This window comes from Phycomyces blakesleeanus (assembly GCF_001638985.1).
Source record: "Phycomyces blakesleeanus NRRL 1555(-) unplaced genomic scaffold PHYBLscaffold_5, whole genome shotgun sequence".
NCBI classification, from domain to species: Eukaryota; Fungi; Mucoromycota; class Mucoromycetes; order Mucorales; family Phycomycetaceae; genus Phycomyces; species Phycomyces blakesleeanus.
The window spans coordinates 2,127,214-2,138,933 of record NW_017265138.1 but is presented as its reverse complement, the minus strand read 5'-3'; the positions used below and the strand labels follow the sequence as shown (position 1 = coordinate 2,138,933).

Sequence of the window (11,720 nt, the reverse complement as noted above, 5' to 3'; positions counted from 1 at the left end):
CAAATCAAATAGTTTCTGCTATTTTATGCGTAAATTGATTCTGCGAAAGGAATTGAAATCCTACAAACTATCGATGATCCAAGCATTAATATTTTCTCAATCTAAAAAAAAAAAAGCCCATAAACTCCCAGGTGGTTTAGTACTTTGAAAAATACTACTACGTCTTCTCTTTTCCAATTCACAAAACATATACCCCTTTATACGATGGAGAGCGATACAGACGACACCGCAGATGTTTTTCAATCCAACAACCCAACCGCTCCAGTAATCCCACCATCCCATATTTCCCGGATTTTCAGTCGTCTAAAGCGAAAGAAGAAGAAGAAGAAGCCCGCTGTCCCGGTTTACAAGCTCTTTTCGTTTGCGAGCCCACTAGATATATTTCTTATCTGTATCGCATGTATTTGCTCTGCCGGTATCGGTGCAATTCAGCCAGCATCCATTATATTCTTTGGCAGTTTTGTGTCGAATCTGACTGAACAGCTCTCGAACCCCACAGATCTTTTAAACGCAACCATGCCAATGATCCTGACGTATGTCTATATTGGTACCGCTTCTCTTGTGGCGGCATACATTGCCAGAGCTTGCTGGATATTCACAGGCGAAAACCAGACCCGTAGAATTCGGCAAAAATATATGCACTCAATTCTTCGCCAAGACATGAGCTGGTTCGACAAGGCTGGAGATGGATCGCTCACAACTCGACTTGCATCAGATACACAATTAATCCAAGACGGAATCTCTGAAAGATTTGGTGATCTAATTACAGGCTTTGCCCAGTTTGTGAGTGGTATTGTGATTGCTTTCTCAAAAGGCTGGCAGCTTGCAGTAATCATCCTAGCTATACTTCCGCTTATGCTTGGATCTGTCATAGTCTTGGGTTACTACACAACCAAACTTACATTGGACGCTCAGGCTTCGTACGCTGATGCAGGCACAGTGGCCGAACAAGTATTTGCTGGAATCCGTACAGTCTATGCATTCTCATTACAGAAACGATTTTCGGAAAGATACGATGTCGAGCTTGACAAGGCTAAACACGCTGGTGTTAACCGAGGAAAAGTTGTTGGTTTCTTCTTCGGCTTGTTCGTGTTCATACTATTTTGTTCTTATGGACTTTCACTCTGGTACGGCTCACAGCTCGTCGTCCGAGGGACATTACAAGGGTCGACTGTCTTGGTTGTATTTTTCTCAATGATGATGGGATCAATGGCACTCATCCAGTTACCGACCAGCCTTGTATCAATATCTAGTGCATCTGGTGCGGCCTACAGTATATTTGAAACAATACATCGTGTTCCCAGTATTGACACTGACCAGAGTGATGGATTAGCTCCTGATAGTATAGTAGGAAAAGTTGAATTTCGGCATGTTCTGTTTCACTATCCTACTCGCCCAAATCAAACAATCTTAAGAGATTTGAGCCTAACCATTCGCCCAGGCATGACAGTTGCATTTGTGGGACCTTCTGGTTCCGGAAAATCTACATCTGTTCAGCTTCTCCAACGATTCTACGATCCAGTAGATGGTCAGATATTACTTGATGGAAATGATATTCGAGAATACAATCCAATGTGGCTCCGACAAAATATTGGCGTGGTCAGTCAAGAGCCGGTTCTATTTAACATGAGCATCCGCCAAAACCTGATAATGGGAACCTACAAGCAAGTAACGGATCAAGAACTCAAGGAGGCATGCATTAAAGCAAATTGTCACTCGTTTATTACACAATTATCACAAGGGTATGAAACATTAGTTGGAGAGCAAGGTGGTATGCTTTCTGGAGGCCAGAAGCAGCGAATTGCCATTGCTCGCGCAATTCTAAAAAATCCAACAATTTTATTACTAGATGAGGTGAGTAAAGGATAAATAGAAAGAGAGGAAGAAAGAGAGAGAGAGAGAGAGAGAGAGAGAGAGAGAGAGAGAAGGGGGATACTAATCCCATCCCCTTTACCCCTTCATCCTCCTCTATCTACCTATCTATTAATTTAGTCTGCATAAATATTTCGTAGTCTGCATAAGCCATTGTTATTGTTATTGCTTTTAAAAAAACTTTTATTAACACAATATTGATTCCAGGCAACCTCTGCACTAGATACACAATCTGAGAGATTAGTACAGCATGCTCTAGATGCAGTTTCAAAGGATCGCACTACTATAGTTATTGCTCACCGTCTATCGACCATTCGTAACTCTGACCTTATTGTTGTCATGGATCATGGCGAGTTAGCTGAACAGGGCACTCACGAGGAGTTACTTGACAAGGGTGGGATTTATGCCGACCTAGTTTCAAAACAGGCCATCGCCACAGAACGTGTGGATCAGCACCATCATCCTTCGGCCCTAGAAAAGGAGATTGAGGACCCTAATGAATTACTATACCAAGAAAAAAAGGAGGTTCATCAGCAGCAAGAGCAATACAAGCAACAACAGCAAGACTCGGCATTCCAGGTTACAATCCAGAAAGGCACCAGCATTTCACCTACTGCCACAGTTGTCCAAGCTGAAAACAAGGATGGTTATGCACCAATCTCAGATCAGCACAAGGAGATTGACGCTTATGAACTCAAACTCAAAAAAATGGCCGACAAAAAGAAGCAGATGAAGAAGCAACGGGCACCGATGCTCAAGGTCGTGCGACAGATGCGACCAGAGTGGCCCCTCTTGGGAGTCGGTCTCCTGTGCTCAGCCATTTCTGGGGCTACATCTCCGTGCTATGCGTTGGCGTTTTCGAAAGTCATCACCCTGATCACTTCTCCTAATAACGTAGCTGCCATAGCACCTGGTCCGTTCCAGGGAGCCAACCTGTTTGCCTTCTTCTTCTTTATTATTGGAATTGGTGCCTTTGTAGGCCATGGGGGTCAATTGGCTATATTCAACTTGGCAGGAGAAAGGTACACAAAACGTCTTCGGAGTGAGATATTTCGGGCCTACATGAAGCAAGAGATCGGGTTTTTTGATCAGAGTGACAATACAGTTGGTGCATTAACTTCCAAACTCTCTATCGATGCAAAGAATGTGAATGAAATGGTTACAATGGTGTGGGGAGATGTTACCCAGTTGATTGTAACTGCAATAGTTGGTAAGTAGTTTAAAGTAATTAAGTGTGTGTGTGTGTGTGTGTGTATGTGTAAGAGTGATATAGATTTATTAACTACAATTGATGTGTATGTGTATGTGTTTTGTTTTGTGGGAATAGGTCTTATTATTGCTTTTAGTAACAGCTGGCTCCTGACGTTAATTATTCTTTGCATGGCTCCGTTTATCATTTCTGCGACAAATTACGAATCCCTTATTCATCGTGGATTTGAAGACAAAACTAAGCGTGCAAACCAGGAGAGTGGCGAAGTAGCTGGTGAGGCTATTAAAGAAATCCGTACCGTGGTGTCTCTGAACCGACAAAAATACTTTGAGGACAAGTACTATAAAGCTACCGAACGACCTCATCGACTTGCCATGCGCAAGGCATATCTATCCTCCATCGGATATGCTCTCTTACAAGGGATCATGATTTACACTAACGCGGTGGCTTTTTACGCTGGCGTACGGCTAATCATGGGAAAATACATTGACTTTAACCAGATGTTTATTTCGATGACGGCAATTATGATTACAGCTCGGAGTGTAGGCCGCGGAAGCGTATTTGCATCTACATATGCCAAAGCCAAGTACTCAGCTATTGCATCTTTTGAGATTATTGAAAGGCACCCTACTATCGACCCGGACCTTGAAGGGATCGAACCTAGCCAGAGTACAATCAGAGGTGATGTTGGATTTGAGAATGTTGGGTTTAGTTACCCTACTCGCCCTGATCATCAGATATTCTCGGGTGAGTTTAACATGGATACCCTGGCCGGCCAGACGGTTGCCCTGGTGGGTCCTTCAGGATGTGGCAAGTCTACAACGATTGGATTACTGGAGCGATGGTATGATCCATTTTGTGGAAAAGTGAGTCTAGATGACAAAGATGTCCGAACCTTTGAACTCCACAACCTGCGCAGCCACATGGCTTTGGTTGGACAAGAGCCGGTGTTATTCGATTACTCGATTGGTGACAATATCAGGTTTGGTGTATGTGATGATGATAGTAGTAGTGGTAATAATAACAATGGTGGTGGGAATATCCCATCTCAAGCAGATGTTGAGGCTGCAGCCAAGGGATCAAATATCCATGATTTTATCAACGGACTTCCGGATGGGTATGCCACCCGAGTTGGGGACAAGGGATCCCAATTATCGGGTGGACAGAAGCAGCGGATTGCAATTGCTAGAGCTCTCATGAGACAACCTCGACTACTGTTATTGGACGAAGCAACATCTGCACTGGACAGCGACTCTGAAAAGGTTGTGCAGGAAGCCATTGATGCTATTCTGGTTCAGGGTGGCAGAACTACCATTACGATTGCTCACCGACTGTCAACAATTCAGGTATAAAAAAATATGTACATTGATGCAGTTGGCTTGAATAGATTGGTTTCTAAATCCTTTTTTTTTTTGGTTTTACAGAATGCTCATCTGATATGCGTTGTGAAAGATGGGCGTGTGGTTGAGCAGGGAACACACTGGGATTTGTTGGATTTGGGAGGCGTCTACAGCCAACTTGTTCGTGAACAATCTTTGCAGGCTCACTAAACAAGGGAGCTCACTGTTTCATAGTTGTTGTTTAAATCCTTGTTTGTCTCACACTTTGTATTCTCATTTATTTTATTTATTTATTTTATTATTTACGAATATTTGTACATATTAAACTAGTGAAAAGACTATCAAAAATCAACATCTATATTATAAGAACATTCGCAGCATGTTCTCTATCTCTATCAACCTATATGCCTGTATTTCGTTTGGTGTTTATATTTGTGTGTGAAGATGTACAATGGTGTTTGTCAGCTGATTCATTAGGGATAAGTTCAATTTCACCTTTTTATGGACAAGAAGCACAAGAAATCACGCACAATAAACACACACACATACACATACGCACACATACACACACACACACACACACAAACACACACAAACCCTTTCCCTTGCTCTTTGATATATTGTCACATCAGTTTCAGTTGTACTAGTCTCTTTACACTAACCGTTCTTTTGTCACAAAGCAGAAAGTACCCCTGTTTACGCCTCAATCTTACCTCATTTCACAACCAGCGTCATCCCTTCTTTTTTTTCAAGAAAAAAAAAAGATAAAACAAAATAAAACAATGGACATGAGAGTTGGAGACAAGTACCGGATTGGAAAAAAGATTGGATCAGGATCATTTGGCGACATTCATCTTGGTGAGATTCTTGATATTTAATTTACATTCTGCAAAATATTTACAGTAATGCATATACATATAAATATATATATTTATAAAGGCACCAATATAATTACTGATGAGAAGGTCGCAATCAAACTTGAGTCCGTCAAGGCTAAACATCCTCAACTGGAATACGAAGCCAAGGTGTACAAAGCCATTTCAGGGGGAGTTGGGATTCCGTTTGTACGATGGTTTGGAACAGAGTGTGACTACAATGCAATGGTAATCGATCTCTTGGGACGTAAGTGTGACATGAAACAATAGAAAATATATAAAACATTGTGCGAGTGTATGTGAATATGTATGTATACATTGACTAACCATGTATCTCTAAAAAAACACACCCAAACACACACACGTAATTATAACAACAACATCAAAAAAAATCTTAGCATCATTGGAAGACCTGTTTAATTTCTGCAACCGTAAATTCAGCCTCAAGACAGCTTTATTGTTAGCAGATCAAATGGTACAAGGTCAAATTAACCTTTTTTTTATTGTATATATATATATATATATATATATACCTACAGCTCTTGGTGCTGTTGCTTTTATTACTAATATAGAGTACAGATCTGCACAAATTAACCTCGGATATTTGATAGAAAATGAATTGTTTCAAATGAAATGTATAGTTTATTGACTGTTTTGTCTTATTTGTATCTTTTCTTTATATATATTCAAATTGTGTAGCTCTGTAGGATTGAATACATTCATCTGAAAAACTTCATCCACCGAGATATTAAGCCTGACAATTTCTTGATGGGAATTGGCACACGGGGAAATCAAGTGAATTTAATCGATTTTGGATTAGCTAAGAAGTATCGTGATCCTCGAAATCACCTACACATCCCATATCGAGATAACAAGAACCTGACAGGAACAGCCCGCTATGCAAGTATAAACACCCACCTGGGCGTAGGTAAATAATTATTTCTTATATTGACTGGCATGTGTATATACAATATTTATTTATTTATTTATTATTTATTTATTTTTCTTTTTAATTTTCTGTAAATTGAAGAGCAATCAAGAAGAGATGATTTGGAGTCATTAGGATATCTACTAGTCTATTTTTTGCGTGGATCATTACCCTGGCAAGGGCTCAAGGCGGCCACTAAAAAGCAGAAATATGAACAGATAATGGAAAAAAAGATGTCGACACCAACTGAACTCTTGTGCCGTAATTTCTCGAGTGAATTCTCCATATACCTCAATTACACTCGCTCCTTGAGATTTGATGACAAGCCAGATTATAGCTATTTGCGTAGACTTTTCCGGGATCTTTTTGTGAGAGAAGGCTTTACGTACGACTACGTATTTGACTGGACAGTAACCAAGCCAGTACGACTTTTGTTTGTTTGTTTTGGTTTTTAGTTTTGAAAAAGAAATGAATATTCACACTAACAAATCTTAAATTTTATATAATAATATAGCAATCCTTGTCACTTTCTTCAGGTGAATCCGTTAATGGAGTTAAATTAGAACCAAGAAAGAGAACTAATGGACTGCTTGGTGATATCCCGAATTCGCTTGGCCCAACAGAGTCCGCCGTTCGCAGCAATGGAGTTGATCCCTCACTTACCACACAAGGGTCAGAGCGCCGGGAAACCGTTCTTGCAACTCACCGTCGATCACAGACAAGAAATATTGCTCTCAATACGGGCACAACCAATAGACAGGCTGTCTTACCTAGTCTTCGTGCACTCACACCAAGGCAAGGCAATCCCAAACCTTGAATATCTTGATTATTCCGATTTGTCGTAAAGATACTATACCACAACCCCTTTTTCTCTTTCTTCTACTACTACTACTACTACTGCCTCTGTCTCTGCCTCTGCCTCTGCCTCTGTTTCTTCTTTCTTCATTATATACATATATACATATATATAAACATACACACACATGCATACATACATATATATTCTATTTTTACCAATTTTTTTTTACATCATCTCAGCTCAGCCCAACTTCAACTTCAACTCGAGAATCATTACAATCAGAGGTACTAAAACGTGGACGTGGCCTGGTTTGCCATGTGTACAAAGCCTTTTTGTCCACAATTGATAGGTTCTCTGTACTTCAAAAGTAAAAGGCGACGAGGGTTAATCCAAAGCGTCACAGCGGAAGAAAAATAAAATAATAATAATAATACTAATAATAATAAAAAAGGGTATGGAATCAAAGTGTTGACATGTACATCCGACATGCTTTCAATACTTCTTGGTTACGTCTTAGTAGCGAGTTTAGTGCTGGTCGAGCACAGATACGAATCTCCTCGGACAACTACAGGTCTTCAGCTTTCTGGAGATGATCGTGGCAGTACGCATCTGTTGTGGTTAACTTGGTTGGTTGTGTTGGCCATTGCTCCTCTTCTGTGCTTGATTACCCTAGCAAGTGCACCTCAGTGGATAGGTTGGATGGGACTTTGCTGGATTGTGAGTGGGATTGGATTGTTACGCTGGGCAATGCACGTGAATCCATTCTACTTGAGAGCAGTAGCAACAACTGATGATCAGTACATTTGTATTGATGGACCATACAAAGTAATCCGTCATCCCGGTTATATGGCCTTTTTGTTGGCCTGGGTTGGATTTGGCCTTGCAATCTCCAACTGGTTCTCTTTCGGAGTGGTGCTGATTGTGGCGGTGTATTCGTGTGTGCGACGGATTCAGGCTGAGGAACAAATGATGATGGACGTATTTGGCGTGGATTATCAGCAATATGCAGACGAAACCTACAAGTAAACCTACATCGAACCACAAGAATTTTATTTTTATTTTTATTCCTTTTTTTTTGGATTTTATAATTTAATTTATTTTAATTTAATGGATGAAAAAAGAAACTAATATCCCAAATATTTTCTTTATGTATATTTGTAGGTTGATTCCGTTCATTTATTAAGGAAACCCCTCACTGGTGGACAAACAAAGAGGCTTTATATATGTATATAGAATATATCTCTGTGTAGATTTTACACATACATCTTTACATTTCTATATATGTATATGTATATATGCACTATGCTTCAAATCCAAAAGAATCCTCTACAAAATTTTGAACTCAATTTTCATTTTATTACGAAAAGACATTTCTCACACTGTACATACTCATGTTTTGAAGTGCTTTAAAGACACAATTAAAATAGACAAATCTATTTACCAACTCTTTAAATACTTCTTTAAACAATCAAAGACTCTTGATTATATACGTATAAATAACGAATAGCTTTTATTTTTATTTATTTATTTTTTAAAAAAAAGCAAAAAAACAAAAGGGGTTGAAAAGAACAAAAAGTATAGATGTATGGACCAGAGCCAATCATTTTTCTTTTTTTTCTTCTTTTTTAACTAAAGTGAACTTTTCTGTGACGTAACATGTCTGCTTAAACGATAGAAAACGTACCTATTGGTTTATTATTTTTATTATTATTTTTTTGAATTTTGATTTGCTAGTCTCAAACACACAGTTTGCTATTTTTATTTTACTTTTTGTTCTTCTTCCGTCTTCTTCTTCTTATTTGTTCATTTAATCAAAAAGGAGATTATACACAATGGGTATTGTCTACGCACTCAAATACATATTAATACATATATCTTATCTTTGAGAAAGAAAAAAATAATTGCTCACAATCTAATCTTTAATCTTATAGCTGATTTCCAAAAAGCAATGCTCGAGGAGTTAATGTCCCAATACGTGGATGTTGACAATAAAGACTTTTGGGATGATAGTGTAAGAATAACGCGCAATTAAGTTACAAATCAAGAGATTTACTCATGGCGATCTTATGATTTATTAACAAAATAACAATTACAAATAATTTAGGTATGCAAACATTACCTTGTAGACTTTTGCCCATCACAATTGTTTACAAACACGAAGTCTGATCTAGGTAAAGAATATATATATATATATATATATAAATACAAATAAGTAAAAAGATACGATATGCAACATTAGCATTACAAAAAAAAGACAATAATAACATAAGCAAGACAACTATTATTATTACTACCTTCTATTAATGTTTCTTTGTACTTACTCTTTCTTTCTATTTATTTATGTTTCAAAAAAACCATATATACATACATGCATACCTGTACAATCAATTAATTAGGCCCATGTGACAAACATCACAATGATCGCTTAAAAGAACGGTACCAAAACGCGACTGACAAGCACAAGTATCCTTTCGAAGCGGAGTTTTACGATTATTTGAACAAATTGGTTAACGATCTTACTCGACGTATTCGTAACGGCAAAGGTCGCCTGAATATCCAGAGTGACGACAAGGTACGTAATGCTATATGTATATGTATATTTAAAACAAATGGATATGTCATCGGCATGTGTGCATATTTTATTTTATACTGTTCTTCTAAAGTTCATTTTTGTTTCCTGCTTTTAGTCAGCCGAGACACGAAAAGAAGAACGTGAGGAAAAGATTGTGCTGTTAGATGTTAAGATCAAAGAATTGCTCCAAAAGGTAAGAAATATTTAAACAAAATCAATTATTATTATTATTTGTTTGGTTTTTGTTTTTTTTTGACATGTTTTATGTGTTTACATAGATTGAGGAAGCCGGTGAAGAAGGCCGTGTCCAAGAAGCAGCTGATCTGACAGAAGAAGTTGAGAACCTTCAGGGTGAACTTCAGGCCACGAGAGATGTAAGTCGAATAGTAACTGTGAACATGGACTAACAGATATGCAGAACGAAGATTACAATAAATCGGAGAAGCGCATGGAGGTAATGACAATAAAGAAAATATAGAGAGAGAGAAATACGGCAAATGATATCTTGGTTTCATCGAAGGTAGAAAAAAGAATTGTATTTCTGACGTCTGTCTATCTATTTTAGGTTTGCCAAGTCTGTGGTGCTTTCCTGGTTACTAATGACTCGTCGGACCGTTTGGAGGCTCACTATCAGGGTAAGCAGCATCAAGGATATCTTAAGATTCGTGAAACGCTCGATCAAATGAAGGTACGTTTTATGAGATCTATTTTACTTTTTGTGACAAATAGATTTGTTCGAAGGGTGTTTTATCTTGCTTTGGATTGCTTTGTCTTGTTTTGTCTTGTCTTGTTTTACTTTGCTTTACTTTGTTATTTGGTACAATACAATGTAATGTGATACAAATCAATGCAATATAATACAATGCAATACAAAACGAAACAAAAGAAAGAAAGAAAGAAAGGTTGAAAGGTAAATGTATCTTTTTAAATATTAAACTCTTTTATGTTTTACAACCCAGCAGAACAAATCTTTTGGACGAGACAACAGAGACTTCTCTCGTGCACGCTTTGACTACCGAGATCGTCGAGACGTAGGTAGGGAAAGAGATCGTCGAAATTCTGATCGCGATCGAGGAGGCTACAGAGAGGACAACCGCCGTAGCCGAGACAGCAGACGGGGTAATGAGGATGATTGGGATCGTGAGGTGGAGAGATACAGTAGACGATCTCGCCGTGACTATGAAGACATGCCACCAAGACGATCTCGCTCTCGGTCTCCTCGACACGCGAGATATGTTTGAACAGAGCAAGTAGTAGTTCCATTTTTTTAAGAAACAAACAAAAATTATATGCAAATGGACGAAATGGATAAAACTCGTAAAAAAAATAAGAAAAAAAAAGCAATTATAAGAGGGAAATTGCAAATACAAATTACCTTTTAGAAATGATAGTGAAAGAAAGAGAGAATTGGCCCACGGTTGGAAGAAATGAGGTACTCAAATCCCCCCCCCCCCCCCCCCTTCTCCCCCTCCCCTTTACCCTTCCCTTCTCTGCTCTCTTTATCTCTTTTCCTTTACATTATATATATATATATATATATATATTTCACCTCCAAGAAAATTAAATGTGTATCTATCTACCTGTCTATCAATCTGCCTATCAATTTACCTACCTATCTACCTATCTACCTATCTATATATCTACAAACCCAGGTATATACATCTATCTCTTTATCTTCTTCTTTATCTTCTTCTTATTTATTTTTTAAATAGGAAATTTAAACAATAAAATGGTGATTGTAAAAAAGAGAGAGAGAGAGATAATTGAGGAGTTGTTTGACAATTGTATGAAACGTACCCCTCCTCCTTATTTTTTATTTTATTTTGATGTTCAGTAAATTCCACCAACCTATTATTGTTATCTGTTTTTTTTTTGATTTTTGTTTTTAGTAAATTAGATACATAGATACATAATATATACATATATACATATTTTCATGTCTTGTTTGCATTGTGCGGATAATCTGTTTATGTTTTTAGTTTATTATATTTATCAAGTATAATCTGGACATTGGATAATAACTCATATAATACACTATGTCTCTTTCTGTATCGTGTGTATGTGTATGTGTATATGTATGTATATCCGTATCTGTATGTGTATGTGTGTGTGTGTATATATACA

General features: G+C 37.9%; 4 protein-coding genes across 4 annotated transcripts; all 4 read left to right on the top strand.

The window, feature by feature from the left end:
• Positions 1–204: 204 nt before the first annotated feature.
• Positions 205–4,632, top strand: PHYBLDRAFT_23131 (hypothetical protein; the record flags this gene model as incomplete). The annotated part of the gene is made up of 5 exons (XM_018439795.1): positions 205–1,854; positions 2,080–2,451; positions 2,515–3,082; positions 3,200–4,428; positions 4,507–4,632. 5 exons carry the CDS (start codon positions 205–207, stop codon positions 4,630–4,632), a joined length of 3,945 nt encoding a protein of 1,314 aa, XP_018295173.1.
• Positions 4,633–5,040: 408 nt separating this feature from the next.
• On the top strand, positions 5,041–6,680 carry PHYBLDRAFT_131874 (Serine/Threonine kinase CK1; the record flags this gene model as incomplete). The annotated part of the gene is made up of 5 exons (XM_018429448.1): positions 5,041–5,280; positions 5,362–5,544; positions 5,696–5,772; positions 5,997–6,225; positions 6,328–6,680. Exons 1-5 carry the CDS (start codon positions 5,205–5,207, stop codon positions 6,678–6,680), a joined length of 918 nt encoding a protein of 305 aa, XP_018295172.1. The 5' UTR covers positions 5,041–5,204.
• Positions 6,681–7,510: 830 nt separating this feature from the next.
• On the top strand, positions 7,511–8,050 carry PHYBLDRAFT_142644 (hypothetical protein; the record flags this gene model as incomplete). Its single annotated transcript, XM_018430849.1, has 1 exon — positions 7,511–8,050. The coding sequence occupies one exon, from the start codon at positions 7,511–7,513 to the stop codon at positions 8,048–8,050; it is 540 nt and encodes a 179-aa protein (XP_018295171.1).
• A 922-nt stretch (positions 8,051–8,972) lies between these two features.
• Positions 8,973–10,837, top strand: PHYBLDRAFT_142643 (hypothetical protein; the record flags this gene model as incomplete). Its single annotated transcript, XM_018430848.1, has 8 exons — positions 8,973–9,035; positions 9,129–9,195; positions 9,421–9,596; positions 9,712–9,789; positions 9,875–9,970; positions 10,015–10,050; positions 10,162–10,284; positions 10,556–10,837. The coding sequence occupies 8 exons, from the start codon at positions 8,973–8,975 to the stop codon at positions 10,835–10,837; spliced, it is 921 nt and encodes a 306-aa protein (XP_018295170.1).
• Between the last annotated feature and the right edge of the window lie 883 nt (positions 10,838–11,720).